The following is a 20,468-nucleotide window of genomic DNA, read 5'->3' on the forward strand; positions in this document are numbered from 1 at the left end:
TCCAAACAGCGATGGTGCTCAGAGGGGCTTTCCTCCCTCATTGCTCCTTCCCACCTGCCTCACCCGGAGAGCCAGGCCGCCGCTGCTGGGACCTCTGTCCGTGGAGCGCCGGCTCCTTCGTCCAAAGAGGCGCAGGCGATTCTTCTTTGTGCCTGTGTCCTTGAGCTACAGGTGCGCCACCTGTAGCTCTGTATGTTTTTCTTTTTTTTGTCACCATTCGGATCACAGAAACGTGGGTGGGCATCTACCTGCGCCTGCTTACCAGCAGGTTTCTGGAGGTCCATATGGTGGCGAGGGTGAGCCACATCTCCACGAGGCCCTTTTTTATGTTTTCCGGTGGCTCACCCCGTGCAGCACTAGCTGCATGTCGAGGACCTCCCTTACTGGCAAGTATGGGAATTGCAAGGAGCCGGCCTTTGCCCACAGGTCCACAGCAGCGCTACACTCCCACAGAAGGTGCCTAACCGACTCCGGGTCGGGGGCAGATGTCGCGGGAGTGCATGACGGCTCTGACCGGGAGGATCCCATGAGCCACCATCCTGGAGTCTGTTTGGAAGGACAGGATGGCTCGCGTTGATGATTTGGCTGAGGGGATTCAGACCTATGCAGAACAGCAGTGGGGGCAGAGAGTTTCCTGGAAAGAATTATGATTCTTTCCAGAGTTTTTGATTTCTGCCCCATTTGATTAACACTTGTGCAAGTGGTTTGCAGTTGCAGGTTTTTTATTTTATTTATATATATATATATACTGCAAACTACACAACTGATTTGCAGTTGCAGTTTTTTATCCATCCATTTTCTTACACCCCACCCTTGTCCCTTAGTGGGGTTGGGAAGGGGTGCTGGTGCCCATCTCCAGCTAACGTTCTGGGCGAGAGGCGGGATACACCCTGGACAGGTCGCCAGTCTGTCGCAGGGCAGTTTTTTATTTATTCCATCCATCCATCCATTTTCTTTGCACCCTTGTCCCTTAGTGGGGTTGGGAAGGGGTGCTGGTGCCCATCTCCAGCTAACGTTCTGGGCGAGAGGCGGGATACACCCTGGACATTTCGCCAGTCTGTCTCAGGGCAGTTTTTTATTTATTTATTTTATTTTTTTAAATATATACTGCAAACCACTTGCACAATTGGTTTGCAGTTGCAGTTTTGTTTTTTTATTTTATTTTTTTATTTATATATAATGCAAACTGCAAACCACTTGCACAAATGTCCACTGCTGTTCTGCATCTGAACCCCCTCAGCCAAATCACCAACAAGACTGGCTACGGATACCGACTCAAGAATGGGGCCACCATTAATGTTACCCTAACCCTCCTCTACATGGATGACATCAAGCTGTACGCCAAGAGTGAGTGAGACATCGACTCACTAATACACACCACCAGGACCTACAGCACTGACACTGGGATGTCATTCGGACTAGAGAAGTGTGGTCGGATGGAGGGAAGGTCGTCCACACAGAAGGGGTCTCACTCCCAGAAGGAACAATAGCAGACATTGAGGACAGTTACAAGTACCTGGGAATACCACAAGCAAATGGCAACCTCGATGAGGTCACAAGGAAAGGAGTCACAGCCAAATACCTCCAACGAATAAGGCAAGTCCTGAGAAGCCAGCTCAATGGCAAGAACAAGATCAGTGCAATAAACAGCTACGCCTTACCAGTAATCAGAGACCCTGCAGGAATAGCTAGTTGGCCAAAAGAGGAGATAAACACCACGGATGTTAAGTCTCTGAATACTGAAATATTAAAACTGTACAATTCATGTTTAAGGTCAGAAATCAGCAACTTCCACCCAATATACAGAAAATGTTTTGTGACAGAGAGGGAAGTTATAATTTAAGAGGTGATGGACATTTTAAAAAACAATGTATTAGAACAACCATGCAGAGTTTTTGTTTATCGGTGCGTGGAGTAGATGTATAGAATGGATTGAATGATGAGTTCAAAAAAGTAGAAATATAAACCAGCTTAAAAAACTGATTAAAAAGGAGCTTATTGCAAAATGTTCTATAAGATGACTGTTTTAAAGTCTGTAAATACTATTGATGATATAAATACTGTTTAAATAATGGGACATCTTTAAATGTCATGTAAGATGGAAACAAGTTGTCTTGTTTTGATGTTTTGACAGTTAATTGATTATAAATTGATAAGTATGAAAGGGGCAGGACATTATAAGATATTACATCTTCTACCTGCTCCTTTTCAAACAGAAAATATAAAATTTGCATGTCACTTGGGCATAATTTGTTTTACCTCTTATTTCTCTAGTCTGTTTCATTCTATTTTATTTTATTTTTTTCTTTCTTGATTGTCTTTTCTGTTTGTTAGAAATAAAAATAAATACATAAATAAATAATTAGCTGGCCAAAGGAGGAGATGAACACCACGGATGTTAAGACTCAGAACCTACTAACCATGCATGGAGGGTCCCACCCCAAATCCAGCACCCTGAGACTAGCCACAAGGAAAGAGGCAGAGGACTAGTGAGTATGAGAGCCACTGTCCAGGATGAAACATCCAAGATCCATAAATACACCAAGGACAGGGTCTCAACAGGCAATGTGCTCAATAAATGTCTCAGACAATGGGGAACAGAGGATGAGGTGCTGGAGGTACCATGATGACAAGCCCCTAAATGGGATGTACCACCGACAAATAACTGAAGTGGCTGATATCAGGAAATCCTACCAATGGCTGGAAAAAGCTGGACTCAAGGACAGCACAGAGGCTCTCATCCTGGCTGCACAGGAACAGGCCCTAAACACCAGAGCAATAGAGGCTCAGATCTACCACACCAGACAAGACCCAAGGTGTAGGTTGTGCAAGGATTCCCCTGAGACAGTCCAGCACATAACAGCAGGGTGCAAGATGCTAGCAGGGAAAGCGTACATGGAACGACATAACCAAGTGGCAGGCATAGTGTAAAGGAACATCTGCAGAATATGGACTGTAAGATCAAAGTGGGGAACACCCCCAAAGGTGGTGGAGAATGACCGAGCTAAGATCCTGTGGGACTTCCAGATCCACACAGACAAAATGGTAATGACGAACCAACCGGACATTGTGGTGGTGGATAAACAACAGAGGAAAGCCGTTGTGGTGGATGTAGCAATACCAAGTGACTACAACATCAGGAAAAAGGAGCATGAGAAACTGCAGAAATACCAGGGCCTCCGAGAGGAACTGGAAAAGGCCTGGAAGGTGAAGACCACAGTACCATACCATCCCATACCAACTTTATTTATGAAGCACTTTATACACCAATAAATTGATTAAAAACAGAAGAAAACTGACCAGCAGTAGAAGGGTTAAGAACACGATAGAACCGAGCTGCAGCGCATGCTTTAGCTTTAGCACAGGACAGCGTTATCTCAAATAAAACAGGCATATGGTCTGAAAATAATGAGTCACCAATCACTAAATTACAAACTGGTAGACCATAAGATAAAACCAGATCAAGACTGTGACCATGCTCATGGATAGCACCAGTCAGACTGCACAAAATTAAAAGAACCGGTAACATTAAGAAATGACTGAGCCATAGGTGAAGTAGGACGACAGACATGAATATTAAAATCACCAACAATGAGAACTCGGTCATACCTTGGCATAATATCAGCCAGGAAATCAGAAAAGTCATTTATAAAGTTTTTGTTGTACTTCGGTGGCCGATAGACCGCCGCACACAGCACAGTGTGAGAGCTGCCGAGTTCAAATAAGGCTGATCTCAAAGCTACTAAACGAGGCCAGAGGCAACTGTTTACAAGTAAAACTGCTTTTAAAAACAGTCACTATACCTCCACTGGACCCTGACATCCTTGGAGCATTAAAATAGCCGCAGTACCGCAGTACAAGTTCATTAAAAATGCTGGAGTCACCAAACCACTTGTCCATGATTCTGTTAATAAAACATCCAATCAATAAGAGGAAAAGAAATCCCTAATGACGAAAGTTTTATTTGTCAGCGACCTGGCATTTACCAAACTGATCCTGGCAGAAATCGGCGGGTCTACACCATCAGGTGGCATCCGGTGCTCCTGGCAAAGAGGCCGCAGGTTGCTAGGATTCACCCTGCGTATACAGGGCCGAGGAGCGCAGGGACCTGTGGTAGTCTAGCCTGTGGTCATTGGGGCCTTCGGGGCAGTCATTCCCAAACTGGAGCAGTGGCTAAAACTGCTAAAATCCCAGGAACAGCATCAGACATCTCAGTATGGAAATGTCAGGTTCTAGGCACAGTCAAGATACTGCGCAGAACCCTCAAGCTCCCAGGCCTCTGGTAGAGGACCCCAGCTCAGTGGATGAAAGAGTCCACCTGTGGAAGGGTGAGAAGGGAATTTATATAAATCTGAAGAAATATATATACACATTGTCTGAGTATCTCTAAGTAGTTTTGATTTTAACTAGCGTTTCACCTAGCAGTAAACTACATTATTTTTTTCTTATGTGCACAACTATCAAACGTTTCCCAAATACAAAGTGACCCCAACACTCAAACTGTGAGTTTCTGTAACAGTATATGTTGAGTAACTGAGGGAAATAACATAAACATGCAATATTTAGGGCTTTCTAACAAGCACCATGATGTGCAGAAGTGCTTACATCCCATAACTATTTCTAGCATTTGCAATGCTGCAGCCACAAAATCCAAGATATTTTACAACAAAGATGATTACTTCAGATCAACACAAAGTGCTGCATAACTGTAAAGTGTAAGGAAAATAATTTGCAAACTTTCTACCTTTCTGATAACATTTTAAAACTTAGAAATCTGACTCGTTATCAAATTTCTGGGCCTCGTCAGAGAACTTAGGAACAGCAAATTTAACAAGGCAAGTGATATCAGATCTGAACCTGTCCGAACAATGTCAGATGATACATAGGGTGCTCACAGAAAGGAACATTTTAAGTCTGCTTGTAAAGCAGGTGTTTCTGTTTTTTAATAGAATTCCTTTAACTCAAGAATTAAAGCCAGTTCTAGGAGTTTAAGATAAATGGTGTTTTTTTTAATCATTTCTGCCTTTGCAATGATTCTGCTTAAACATCTTTTTTAGTAAATATTTCTGTCTTTGTTCTGTAGCCTATACTTGGTATCACAAAACATTAGGCAATATCAAGATCGAATAATGGTAATATTAGCCTAAATGCAGCCAGTGGCATGTGGGCTATAACTAGCATGTTGTCTTACATTGACTTCCTCCATTCAGTGTGCTAAACATGGTTAATAAATAAACAAAATAGCTAAAAAGCTTATTTTAGGAAAAAGCCTACTTTTAATGTGGGCAATAGTTACATTAGAAATGTTTGTGCTCTGCTTTTTGTTCACTTCGTGGCACTTGGTTACCAGTAAACACACTCATCTCTTAGCAACAGATTAGCAACAAAAAATTGTTATTGTTCAAAAAACAGGATTTCTTCTGCCATCTCTCAGACGTTTACTTTATGGAACTTGGTTACCAGAAAACGCGATCATCTCTAAGCAACAGATTAACAGCGTAGCAACAAAAAATTCTTATTGATAAAAAAATATAATGTTTCTCCCACTCTTTTAAAATACCACTTATTTTACACTAACAAGAATTGTGCAGTTGGTCAGTTTTGCAGAAAAGTGAATTTTTTTGTCATTAATGGCAAATAGGCTATATTAAACACACATTCAACACAAAAGTAAAAATCTCGATTTATACTTCGTGGCAGTTCGTTACCAGAAAAAAACCCGCTTATCTCTTAAAATCAAATTAATAACAAGTAGTTTATAAAACAAAAGCTCTTTCGAAATAACGCTTACCTGATTAGATACAAGACATTTACCGTTGGCAAATTACGCTAAAGTAAATATCTGAAGTTCACTTCGTGGCTCTTGGTTACCAGTAAACAAACTCATCTCTTAGCAACAGATATGCAACAAAAATTATTATTGTTCAAAAAACATAGGATTTCTTCTGCCCTCTCTCAGACTTTTACTTTATGGAACTTTGTGGAACTTGGTTACCAGAAAACGCGATCATCTCTAAGCAACAGATTAACAGCGTAGCAAAAAAAATTCTTATTGATAAAAAAATATAATGTTTTCTCCCTCTCTTTTGAAATACCACTTATTTTACACTTACAAGAATTGTGCAGTTGGTCAATTTTGCAGAAAAGTGAAATTTTTTTGCCATTAATGGCAAATAGGCTATATTAAACACACATTCAACACAAAAGTAAAAATCTCGATTTATACTTCGTGGCAGTTCGTTACCAGAAAAAAACCCGCTTATCTCTTAAAACCAAATTATTAACAAGTAGTTTATAAAACAAAAGCTCTTTCGAAATAACGCTTACCTGATTAGATACAAGACATTTACCGTTGGCAAATTACGCTAAAGTAAATATCTGAAGTTCACTTCGTGGCTCTTGGTTACCAGTAAACACACTCATCTCTTAGCAACAGATTTGCAACAAAAATTGTTATTGTTCAAAAAACATAGGATTTCTTCTGCTCTCTCTCAGACGTTTACTTTATGGAACTTTGTGGAACTTGGTTACCAGAAAACGCGATCATCTCTAAGCAACAGATTAACAGCGTAGCAACAAAAATTCTTATTGATAAAAAAATATAATGTTTTCTCCCGCTCTTTTGAAATACCACTTATTTTACAGAGAGTAAGGAAAAGCCAAAAACTGGACACATTTTGTTCGTCGTCTTGGAGATGAAGCGGAGCTTTTTGTTGGCAGCGATTCAGACCCGCCAAAACTGCCAGCCCAGCCAGGGAGCCAGGATAGTTACAGGTAGCAACTCTGATGTTAATCACAATGTGAGTTAACTGATTATAAACTGCCCCAGCCCCAAGGTTTTTTTTTTTTAAATTTATTTATTTTTATTATTATTATTCTTTTTCTTTTCTCCCTCTTCCCTCTCCATTTATCCTTCTAGTTCTCCCCCCACTCCATCTTCCATCTGGGGTCTATTCTATTCTTCTCCCACTTTAGATCAAACAATGCACCAAACATAAAACTTTAATATACCATATGGTTATTTGCATTAAGATGATAATTTTATGTTTTGCAAGCACAAAAAGATGCCATAATGGAAACCGGCGCGCGACCACAACGGAAACAGCTGATGACGGGAGGTTGGCAACAATCGCCATGGTTACAATAAACGTTGGAATATTATTAATTTCCACCGCTCCAACCACCGAGATCACAACGGAAAGCCTTCATTGCTGAACGGAAGTACCGTTGTTTTTAATGAATAAAAACCAAAAGTTCTTTTAAGAACTTCTTTGCATTTTTTCTTCAGAGATCCTCATTATTGGTCCCGACTTATCCAAAAAATGTTCCCCGAGTTTTTACCTTGGACAGTTACCCGGAACAGGGGTACCGACGATCGAACCATAGAACCGGTGCGGAATCTTTTAAGTTTTTCAAGTTAGCTGCGGCTACAAGACGAAGCTTATAAGACACTATTTGTGGAAACCAGGAGTGCGGTACGTATTGGTTTTCACAGGTCCATTACTAAAAAATTAAAAACACTTAAAATAAACCACCTACACAATTTCTTTCCTCTCTTTAATATGGTTACCGGGATTAACGGTAAAAACACTACACAAAACCTACATAAGAACACAGTATAAGACTTTTTAAATAATTACTTATTTATAAAAAAAAAAAAAAAAATATATATATATATATATATATACTTATTTATTTACATACTTATTAAAAAATACTATTATATTAAAATTATATAATTTTAAATAATAATATATATTACATTAAATTATTTTGAAAGAATAATAAGGAAGACTACTTGCGCTTTTAATCGATAAGTTTTTTTCTCCCTTTGTAGACTTTAATAAATCACCAAAATCACGTTTAATTGAACACAGGACTCGACCTCGGAAATTGATCAGTCCGAGGGGCCGCTGTTGGTGAGGACGTATGGTGATTACTACGGCCGAAACGTCCGCTAGTAGCCAACAGTCACCACTGATGATTTGGTTCCGAAATTTTGTAAATAACTAACACGTAGATACGACTTAGAAGTTAATCAGGATTCCTGTTTTACTTCTAACAACGTTATTGATATAGGGGTATATAAAATAGATTTTTTTATAAAAAAAGAAAGGGATAATTTGGTTATTAATATTAAAATAGAACGCGCATTTTTCCAAAAGAACAGAACCTACTGAGAACGAACTAAATAAATTGAAAGAATTTTTAAAAAGAATTTTGAAATGTCTAAGGAACAAAAAACCTGGACTGAATGGGTGGAAATGACATTTCAAGTGTTTCAATTGGAAACACAAAAGGATCGAACTAACAAAAGACAAACTGAAATACAAATGGAAAAGATTTTGATGATACTCCGGGAAATCCCAAGAAAACAACTACAGAGTATCCTTAATGGAGCAACCAAGAAAGCACAGAAAGAAATAAAGGGTATCAGACAAATGGATTTGGGAACGGCACGTAAAAAAATTATTGAAATAAGATCTACACGTACATTCTCATCTAATGAAGGGATTGAAACACGTTTACAAGCTAATACAGAAGAAACAAAGGGAGAAACACAAAACACAAGTGGAGAACAGGAAACGATTTCTAATAAACCAGACCAGAAGGTGACAACTGGGATAGTTCAAATTCTCCCAGAACCGAATATAAACCAACACAACCTGGAAATGATGTCATACATCACTCACCCAATTCCAGGGAAATCTGATTTGGAGGTGAACATGAGAAGTTCACAGAAAGACCAAACTCTAACGCCTTTGTCTTTGGAGGAGGTTTTGAAGACTTCTTTGAAGCCGAGAAAAAGAGAAGGTGGAGCCTTAACAACGATCCATAACCATCAAGGAGATAAAATTAAAAATTGGCATCTGACAACACGGAAACCCATAATAATTATGGGGGACTCCAACATCAGGAGATTGCCTGTTCCCAATAATCCAAATATTCAATTAGATTGTTACCCTGGAGCTCAATTTCTGCATGCTCACCACATACTTAAAAAGACTAAAACTTGCATTGAAATTAAAAAAATTATACTGTCTTTTGGATTAAATAACAGGAACCAACTAAATTTTCAAAAGCTACGCAGCACCTTCACCACCCTTGTAAACACAGCACAGGACACTTTCCCATTCGCAGATATCTACATTCCCCTCATCAACTATTCGGAGAGTCTAAATTTTATTCAAAAACAAAATCTGAGGAAGATCAATGAAATAATCAAAGAAATTTCTAAGGAACACAAACACCATATCATCCCGGCCCTATCACCAAACCATTTCCACACAACACCGGACAAAATCCATTGGACACCGCCCACAGCCCAGTGCATCCTGGATCATTGGTGCAGGGCTTTAAACTGGTAGGCCCGCATGCATCAGTCCAGCCGGAAGTTGCATGCGGGCCTTCCAAACTTGAGGCACAATCAGGTGTACTCAACATTAAAAATGGGATTTTGAATTTGTCTCCCACATTCTGCTTGAAAGAGAATCATATCAAATTACTTTCAAAAGGACTCACCTTCATCCCGACCACCACCAGAACACCAAATTTGAAAGAACAAATCAACATGCAGATTCAACAATACCATCGACGATTAAAATTGGCCTACTTTTACCGCAATGACACGGACATCAAAAAAATTCCCCCATTTCTACCCCCGTCCAAATGGGAACCACCTCCACATCAGACACATCCAGCTATACTGGAATTAATAGAACAGGACAAAATTACAATCAAAAAAATCCCAGTGGTGGAGGAGAAAAATAACCTCACATTGGAGGAAACGGAAGCATTGGAGGAGCTGCAGAACTTGAACTCTATTGTAATCAAACCTGCAGACAAGGGTTCCATGATTGTTATCATGGACAACATGGATTACGTTTGGGAGGCCGACAGGCAATTGGGAAATGAAGAGTACTACAAACCTCTACAAGCACCAATCTACCCGGAAACACAGATTAAAATTGAACAGCTTCTTAAAACTTTAAAGGAGCAAAAATATCTGAACCAAAAACAATTAACATTTTTGTTGGGCGTGAACCCACCAAGACCGAGATATTTCTATTTACTCCCGAAGGCTCACAAGGAACCTGCAGAATGGGCCAAACCATTTAAAGTTCCAAAAGGGAGGCCCATTATTTCGGACTGCAGCAGTGAATCATATGGGTCGGCCCAACTCTTGGATTATTATTTAAACCCCTTATCACAAAAACACACCAGCTACATTAAGGACACAACTGACTTCCTACAGAAAATGAGAGAGCACCAAATTACCAAAGACACTTTCCTCTTCACAATGGATGTGGAGAGTCTCTACACAAATATTGAGACAGAGAAGGGTCTGGAAGCCATCAAAGAATGTTTCCAAGAATACCCGGACCCCTCGAGACCAGACGAAACCCTCCTGGAATTATTAAAGATCAATTTGGAAAGAAATGATTTCCTTTTCAATGATAAATGGTACCTACAAATAAAGGGTACAGCAATGGGAAAAAGATTTTCACCATCTTATGCAAATATCTATATGGCAAAGTGGGAAAGGGATGCCTTCAAAAGCTGCACAAAACTCCCTAGGGCTTTTTATAGATATTTAGATGACATCTGGGGCCTCTGGGATTACAGCAGAGAGGAATTTGAACATTTTAACCAAATATTGAATAACCACCACAACTCAATCAAAATCACAGCCACCATAGACAAACAGCAGGTCATTTTTCTGGACACAGTCACATTCAAAGGAAAACATTTTCACAACACAGACCAATTGGACAGCAAGATTCATTTTAAACCAACAGATACACACCAACTTCTACACTTTGATAGCTTTCATCCCAGACACACATTTCAAGGGATATTAAAATCCCAACTAATCAGATTCAGGAGGATCTGTTCGAATGAGGAGGATAGAGAGGAGGCCTCAACTGTTCTTTTCCGGGCCCTGATAAAAAGAGGATACTCTAGAACATTCTTGAAAAAAATAAAGAAAGAGGTTTTCCAGGAACCCAAAGAACAACAGAAGGAAAACAAAGAAACACAACCACGCAGAGTGGCCATCACAGGACCTTACTCAACATACACAAAAAAGATCCACCAAGTTTTGAAAACACATTTTGGACAATTACAGCAAGAATTACCCTGCAGCCAAGAATGGGAATTAGTTTCGGCCCCACAGAGGAACCCGAATCTGCGAGATCTCCTGGTTCGATCTAACCCTAACCAAATATTTGAATAATAGAAACTTAATCACCTCTTCTGGACCTTGATCTCCCTCAATTTTAGATTTAACCTAAGTTTAACAGATATACATCTTGACTTAATCTTTGATTTTAAATAAATTTAACCAATTCTTTATTTGAAACAAAACCCTAACTAGTTCTCCTTAATCTTGACCTCTCTCTAACCTTAACTGACTTTAACTATATACGGATATATATCTTGACGTAATCTTTGACTTCTAAACAAACTTAACCAATCTCTAAATTTAAATTCTAACCTCAATTATATCTCCCTGACTTTGACTTCTCATAGTCAAACCTACCTTAATTCTATACGGATATATATCTAAACCTAATCTTTGATTTTAATTGAATTTAACTAAACCGATACCTTAGAGTAGTAACATAAGCATCTTTCTTGGGCCTTGACCTCCCTCAAAGTTAAATTCAGGTTAATTTTAACGGTTATATATCTTAACATAATCTTTGAGTTTAATCAAACTCAATCAATTCTTTATTTCAAATCAAAATACTAAACATTCCTCTTTAAATTTGACCTCCTCAATTTGTTACCGACCTATATTATATTATATTATATACGGATATATATCTTGATGTAATCTTTGGTAGCCGAATAATCTTAACCAGTCTCTATTTTAAAACCTAACCTTAATCATTTTCCCCGTCTCTGACCTATCTCACATTTAAGCCTAACTAAATTCTATACGGATATATATCTGGGCTTAATCTTTGCTTTTAATTGAACTTAACTAACCAAATATTTGAATAATAGAAACTTAATCACCTCTTCTGGGCCTTGATCTTCCTCAATTTTAGATTTAACCTAAGTTTAACAGATATACATCTTGACCTAATCTTTGATTTTAAATAAATTTAACCAATTCTTTATTTGAAACAAAACCTTAACTAGTTCTCCTTAATCTTGACTTCTCTCTAATCTTAACTGACTTTAACTATATATGGATATATATCTTGATATAATCTTTGATTTCTAAACAAACTTAACCAATCTCTAAATTTAAATTCTAACCTCAATTATATCTCCCTGACTTTGACCTCTCACAGTCAGACCTACCTTAATTTTATACGGATATATATCTAAACCTAATCTTTGACTTTAATTGAATTTAACTAAACCGATACCTTAGAGCAGTAACATAATCATCTTTCTTGGGTCTTGACCTCCCTCAAATTTAAATTCAGGTTAATTTTACGAATATATATCTTAACTTAATCTTTGAGTTTAATCAAACTCAATCAATTCTTTATTTCAAATCAAAATACTAAACATTCCTCTTTAATTTTGACCTCCCTCAATTTGTTACCGACCTAGATTATATTATAGTATATACGGATATATATCTTGACATAATCTTTGATAGCCGAATAATCTTAACCAGTCTCTAATTTAAAACCTAACCTTAAGCATTTATCCCCGACTTTGACCTTTCTCACAGTTAAGCTTACCTAATTGCTATACGGATATATATCGGGACTTAATCTTTACTTTTAATTAAACTTAACTAAACAGTTATTTGAATAATAGAAACCTAAGCACCTCCTCTGGGCCTTGATCTCCCTCAATTTTTAGATTTAACATAATTTTAACAGATATACATCTTGACTTAATCTTTGATTTTAAAACAATTTAACCAATTCTTTATTTGAAACAAAACCTTAACTAGTTCTCCTCAACCTTGACTTTTCTTTATTCTTAACTGACTTTAATTATATACGGATATATATCTTGATGTAATCTTGAGTTCTAAGCAATATTTATATTCTAACCTCAATTATTTCTCCCGATCTTTAACCTCTCTCATACTTAAACCTACCTTAACTTTATACGGATATATATCTAAATCTAATCTTTGATTCTAATTGAACTTAATTAAACCAATACTTTGGAGTAGAAACTTAATCATCTCTCCTGGGCCTTGATCTCCCTCAATTTTAGATTTATGTTAATTTTAACAGATATACATCTTGACTTAATCTTTGATTTCAATCAAACTCAAGTAATTCTTTATTTTAAATTAAAACACTAAACATTTCTCTGAAATTTTGACCTCCCTCAAGCTTAACTGACCTGTATTACATACGGATATATATCTTGACATAATCTTTGATATTTAAATAATCTAATTCAGTCTCTAAGTTAAAACCTAACCATATATTTGAACGTGTGTAATATTTGAGCATGCATGTATGATGTATGCACATGTGTATGTACAAGTATGTGGAGGTTTTTATGTGTGTGTGTATGTATATGTGTGTGTGTATATATGTAGGGATATGTATATGTATATGTATGGATATGTGTGTACGTATGTGTATGTATGTGTGTATGTGTATGTGTGTATATATATATATATATATATATATATATATATATATATATATATATAGATGTTTGGGGGTGTATGCGGGTTTACATGAGTGCAGGTGCGCAGATATACACGAGTATGTGGGAGGGGTGTGCTTGGGTGCGTACATGCATGTGGGCATGTGTGAGCATGTGTATGTGTGTTTACGTTGCATGCATGTGTTCAGGAATGCACACATGTGTTTGCATATGTTTGCATGTGTTAACTTAATTATATTTTGAGATACATCTAGTTTTTAGCTTTAATTTTGAATTATTAATCCTTCTTAAGGTTAAAATTGAACCCGAATATTAATATTCTCTTCCTGGGTTTAAATTCCCTTCATAGGAAAATCTACCTTAAGCACATTCCCTCCTATATATAACTTGTTGTAATGTTTGAATCTATCTAAATCCATCCAATACCTTAAATACTTTTGGTACATTTGGATTATAAACTTAAGATCAAGTTGGTCCAATATGTAGAAGTTTGTCTTAAAACCTAATCAATAAATATTCACTAAACCATATGAATAGAGTAAACTTAATCTTACTTCAACAGTTTTACTGGAATCAGATTGGACTTTTTTATCCTTAGTTTTTTAACCTTTAACCTTAGGAATATATTATTTGTAGGTTTATCTTTTTACTCACACCAACATAACAATTCATTACAAACTCCTTCTGGGGCCTCCCAGATGCACAAACAGATCCACCAGGAATATGACTTCATATTCTGCACAGTATACACAGTACATACAACTCAGAAGGTGGTGTCCTGCGGTATACCACCAGCACCATACACCAAACATAAAAGATAGACCCTGTTGTCCAGAATGGTTCTTGATCTCGAGTGAGAGTGCAATCTCTTTGCAGGACCTGAAGGACTAAGATCCTATTTGGTGAGTTCACGGGCTGTGAGAAAATTTACCTACCTTCACTAAATGTTAGGCTCTAACCCTAACCATGGCCTTTTGTATGTGCCACTGTCCGGCTCCTTCTACTTTTTCCTTTTGAATCAAGAACACCAACATACCAATTCACTCCAGCCTCCATCTGAACTCAGTTTGGAGAAGGCAATTACACCCACCGGAATATGCTAGCCATATACTACGCAGCCCATGCAGCACATACAAAAACAAATAGGTGGAGCCTTCGAGCACACCGTAAACACCATACACCATCCATAAGAGATAGTTCCTGTGGCTCAGGATGGCCTCTGATCTCGAGTGAGAGTGCATACCCTTTGAGGTTCCTGTAACGGGCTGTGAACCATTCGTGGGGAGCCCACAGTCTCAGAGAGTGAATCCCCCACCCAGCTCAGTGGATGAAAGAGTCCACCTGTGGAAGGGTGAGAAGGGAATTTATATAAATCTGAATAAATATATATACACATTGTCTGAGTATCTCTAAGTAGGTTTGATTTTAACTAGCGTTTCACCTAGCAGTAAACTACATTATTTTTTTCTTATGTGCACAACTATCAAACGTTTCCCAAATACAATGTGACCCCAACACTGAAGCTGTGAGTTTCTGTAACAGTATATGTTGAGTAACTGAGGGAAATAACATAAACATGCAATATTTAGGGCTCTCTAACAAGCACCATGATGTGCAGAAGTGCTTACATCCCATAACTATTTCTAGCATTTGCAATGCTGCAGCCACAAATTCCAAGATATTTTACAACAAAGATGATTACTTCAGATCAACACAAAGTGCTGCATAACTGTAAAGTGTAAGGAAAATAATTTGCAAACTTTCTACCTTTCTGATAACATTTTAAAACTTAGAAGTCTGACTTGTTATCAAATTTCTGGGCCTCGTCAGAGAACTTAGGAACAGCAAATTTAACAAGGCAAGTGATATCAGATCTGAACCTGTCCGAACAATGTCAGATGATACATAGGATGCTCACAGAAAGGAACATTTTAAGGCCCCGTTTACACGACAACGATTTCGGGGGAAAACGGAAGAGTTTTGTTGCGTTTGTAGTGTGCATTTACACGAAACCACCGAATGTTTTCTCTAACAACGGCACAGATTGAAAACGGGTTCCAGACCAGCTCACGCATAGTATGACGCAAAACATAGCTGCTTCCTACAATCCACAGAAGAAGAAGAAACTACTCACAATGCTGGTGTTACTGTTTCCCCATCAGATTCGGTTCCCTCAGCGTCTCTTCACCGCTCCGCACCGCCCAGGTGGCAAAATACACGGCTGCTTGTTCAGCGCTCTTATCTAGAGAACTACGGACCAGGACCAGCCCGGCTCCAGACGAGTTTAACAGGAGGGGCACCGACTTATTTTGGGGGGCAAAATGAGTCTACATAGCTGAACATAGACAACAACACCAGCAGCTTACAGGCTACTTGTTAACAAGCTTAACGGCTGTATTGATATTAGCTAGTCATCTTTTAGCTATCATCCCCTGCATCCAACAGCTTTACTCAACTCAGTCGGTTAGTTCGGGGGCAAAACTGTGCAGTTATTTACGTTTTGCTGGGTTGCTGCCATGATTCTAACACACACCTGCGCAGCAGCATCAGGTCTCCTTCGCTGCCTCACAGGTGTAAACCCAGCGCAAGCGTCTCAGCGTTCATGTTGCGTTTGAAGGCGGCTCGGGAAAACAGGTTACGACTTGTTAGCGACGGATAAAACTGTTTTAACTGCTGAAAAAGGTAACAGAGGACACGGATATGGGACGTGCGGAAACTCCTATTTTATCAAATTGATATAGGAATAACAGACTGTTGGCCATTCCAAGGTAAAAACAATAAACAGCTTCCAGGGCCGCTACAGACACCGTGAAAGCTCAAACAAGGTTTTTCGGCAAAGTTATCCGACTTTTTCCAACAGCATGCGCCCTAATCAGACGCACACAATGCGTGTTCTCTCACGGAAATCCACATGCCTTCAAGTACAACTTTTTTTTAAACACATGTGCATTTTCAAAGTTTCAAAGAACCTAGCTCCAACTAGGCACAGCGAGAGCATTACACGTTTTCGATGTGCACCGTTACTGTGTAAACACAGATCGTAATCAGAACGTTATGTGTAAACGATCCAACAAAAACGGAACAAAAGTGCCGTTTTTGTTGGATCGTTGTCGTGTAAACGCCCCTTTATTTTACCACAGCTTGGATTATTGGGTCTGGATTAAGAGATTATTCCAAATTATGAGGATAAAGTCACAATAATGGCTATAAATATAAACATTATGAGACGAAAGTTGTAAAATAGTAATTTTAATGAGAAAAAAAAGCTTTGTAGCGTTTTTAACATCTGATGTGACCAACTGAAGTCCATGAGGTTCTTCCTTCTAAATACTCAGTCATAAACACAACTGGTTCAAATTCTTCCTACTGATGCTAATTTGATCCTAATGTGTTTAAAGATCAAGTATTTTATTTGTGAAACCATTATTCTTGTATTCTGACAACTTAACTCTGTAATTTTTCTTGTATTATTATGACCTCTCGTGTTTTTGTGACAAATCCAGTGATTTTTCTCTCTACATTTTGAACTTTGCACATTTCTAGATCACAGTATTGGTAGTAAAGTAGATCAATGCATTACCTTGATTTTTTTAGAACAGGTTTATACATTTTCTAAGCTCCAGATCCAAAACAACCAAGAAATGTTTTCTGCTGAACTAAACTGACGTGAATTAAACCTTTTATTTGCTTTTTGAACGTCTTTGATTCTTGCAGGTTTCCAAAAGAGAGCTTGCGCAGGAAGCAGTGGGAAGTGGCTGCCAGAAGCGAAGACTTCTCTGCCAGCGTGTCGGCGACGCTGTGCAGTGAGCATTTCAGGCCAGCGGACTTCGACAGGACGGGTCAGACCGTCCGGCTCCGAGCCGGGGCCGTTCCTTCAGTCTTCAGTTTGCCAGCTCCTCTCCACAAGGTCGCTCAGTCACTGCGCTGTTTATGATATGATTCAACGCTGCGTTACGCTGACACGCTGTTCTGCACATTTCCAGGGATCTGGAGCGGCAATGGCTGAGACAAAAAGTCCTCAACCAATCAAAGAAGAGCATGTGGAGCTGTGGGTCGTTCAGGATGGAGGGCGGCTCGTAGTGAAGCAGGAGGCCAGCGCCGCTCTGGAGAACCCTGCGTGTGAAATACTCCACCAGGGACCGGAGCAGGTTCTACAGATTAAAGAGGAACCAGAACCTGTTCAGATTAAAGAGGAACCAGAACCTGTTCAGATTAAAGAGGAACCAACCTGTCAGATTAAAGAGGAACCAGAACCTGTTCAGATTAAAGAACCAGAACCTGTTCAGATTAAAGAAGAGCAGGTGGATCTCTATGGCGATCGGGTTAAAGGTCAGCTTGTAGTGAAGCTGGAGCCTGAAACCTTTGTTGTGACTCAAACTACAGAGCAAACAGACGACTGTGAACCAAACCAGAACCAGATCCTCTCTGCAAACCAACCTGAGGCTGAGAACCAGCATCACCATGGAAGAATCCAGGAAGCTGTAGATCTGGAACCGGCGGACAGCAGAAGCCACTGGGACAATATGGACGATTCACCACTGAGACATGAAACAGGTGAAACAACTTCCTCCTGTAACAGTGATGATGATTTTTTTCTGTCTTGCACTGAAGAAATCCAGTGCAAGACTGAATTTTTGACTCTTCACATGGGTAGGAAGCCTTCGTCATGTCCAAAGCGTGGAAAATGTTCAGCTTGCTCTTCCAGAAAAAACAATCGCAGGACAAGGCGCCGCGGCGATAAACCATATTCTTGCGAAGTGTGTCATAAATTTTTCACTCTGAAATCCAGCTTAGTTTGCCACCTTCGAATTCACACAGGTGAAAAGCCTTTCTCTTGTAAACTGTGTGATAAATCTTTCAATCAGCGAGGTACCCTGACTATTCACCTGAGAACTCACACAGGTGAGAAACCGTACTCATGTGTAACTTGTGGCAAACGTTTCATCACTAATTCTTCATTAACTGCTCATTGGAGAACTCACACAAAACTGAAGTTGTATGTTTGTAAATTATGTGATAAATCTTTTAAACGTCGTGGAAACCTGGATATTCACCTTAAAACTCACCAGCAGGACCCTGGTTAAATCGATTAATCTGTTCGTCACCCCAGGGACTTCAGACACACCAGCTGATTTGGTGGAACATCATATAAAGTTGTAATTGTCTCTCAGAAGTGAGATAAGATCCAGTCTGATCTATAACTGTGTAATAATCTTTTGAATTCATGTGTTTTGCAGCAATAGGTTTGGTTTGGCCGCAACAAAGTGGTAGCTTGATCAAAATGACCATTTAGGATAAACCTGATTTCAGGATTGTCAAAGTTTCTTTGCTGAACGGCTGCCCTGATGATGGGGGGTGAAGTAGGACAATTCATGGAGTTGTTGGACTTCCCTTTACTAAGATGAACTTAGTAATGCAGTGATAATGTTTTTGGGTTCAGCCTCTAACAGACACACAGAACTGTTGCCATCTTCTTCTGTTGGATGGAGGAAACGCTTCGGAAGTGAAGCCTGGAGAATGAAAGCCGTCCAGGTGTCTACAGTCATCTAAGCGCCCACCGTGTCAGCTGCTCCACTGTTGAACATTTCTCTTGGGCCAGACCTTATTTCTAATCGGGTGACCAGGTAAACTCAACAGTAAGGTCAGAGTTTGTTAGTCTGAGCTGAATTCAGCTGTAAATAAGACGACTAGTCGTTTTCTTCATATGTCACTCAGTTATCACACATGGCCGAGTCCCAGTGAGTCACCGTTCACTTTGACTGTTCCAAACATCAACCCTCTAAAGCTGTAGGGGGTCAGAGGTCACCGCAGGGAGGTCAGCATTAAATGTGTGTATAATTTTCTTTTGTCTTTCTATCAGTAGCTAGGTTGATGTTTGTAGTTGGAGATTATTTAGAGATAATTCAGCTCTAAATTACTAAGTGAAGCTATTTGTGAATAAATCTCAACTTCATGGAAATAAGTCAGTTAATGATTCTGCTTGTAGTTTTGAATTTATTACTTCACAAAATACTGATAAGTTCTTCATGATGGCTCAGATTTAACTAAAGAATTCTAATTATATTCATAAATAATCATCAAAATGTTAATAAGCCAAACCTGGATCCTTTCAAAGAAGGCCCAAGACGATTGAACAGTGAGAGGCCTGATGGGAGAGCATCCCCATTCCTAAACCTGAGAATCTGGTCTGTCTGTCCCCAGACGTCTGTTGAGTGTTGGAAGAAGAAGGGGAGACGCCACACAGTGGTAAAAATGGTCTTGTCCCAAGTTTTTTGGGATTTGTTGACGTCATGAAATTGTGAAACGACATATTTTTCCCTTGAAATGATACATTCTCTCAGTTTAAATTTTTGATCTGTGATTTGTGTTCCATTAAGAATAAAATATTAGATGTTGGCACCTCCACATCAACGCATTCAGTTTTTATTCACAGTTTGTTTAGTGTCCCAACTTTTTTGGAATATGGTTTGTATAAAAGTAGTATTTATATATAGCGATAGAAAGATGGATAGATAGATAGGTGGATATAACACAGAAAAATATGTATATAAATAAGATGATTGAGTTAAACCCGAAATGACGAGTGAGGCAGCTCTTCACTACATTTTCTACTTATTTTTGAATATAAAAGTAAAAATGTCTTACTTTAATTTTGAAATGATATATCATATGTGTTTGATATTTTCTGGTTGTCTTCTAAAGGTCTCCCTCTGTCATCCAGAAGTGAGAGAAGTCACTGCTGACAGTGTTTCAGCAATGAACATGGAAAATTAGTGGGGAAAAAGAAAAAAGTAGATTTTTCATCAGGTTTTTATTTTTGAAATTACACATCAGATCTAGTTGCCACTTTTAGGTCCTGTTCT

The 20,468-nt window shown here is 38.8% G+C and overlaps 1 protein-coding gene and 1 long non-coding RNA gene across 2 annotated transcripts; one reads left to right on the forward strand and one right to left on the reverse strand.

The window, feature by feature from the left end:
- Positions 1-3,942: 3,942 nt before the first annotated feature.
- Positions 3,943-6,089, reverse strand: LOC145551925 (uncharacterized). The gene is made up of 2 exons (XR_014087806.1): positions 5,792-6,089; positions 3,943-4,318 (listed from the first exon to the last, which is right to left on the reverse strand). It is a non-coding gene; the product is annotated as an uncharacterized LOC145551925 (long non-coding RNA).
- A 599-nt stretch (positions 6,090-6,688) lies between these two features.
- On the forward strand, positions 6,689-19,817 carry LOC145552067 (uncharacterized; the record flags this gene model as incomplete). The annotated part of the gene is made up of 4 exons (XM_081608490.1): positions 6,689-6,774; positions 17,320-17,512; positions 17,589-18,159; positions 19,807-19,817. Coding segments are annotated over 4 exons (861 nt in total), but the record flags the coding sequence as incomplete, so codon positions are not given.
- Between the last annotated feature and the right edge of the window lie 651 nt (positions 19,818-20,468).

Source organism: Poecilia reticulata, chromosome 6, assembly GCF_904066995.2.
Source record: "Poecilia reticulata chromosome 6, P_reticulata-male-v2, whole genome shotgun sequence".
NCBI classification, from domain to species: domain Eukaryota; kingdom Metazoa; phylum Chordata; class Actinopteri; order Cyprinodontiformes; family Poeciliidae; genus Poecilia; species Poecilia reticulata.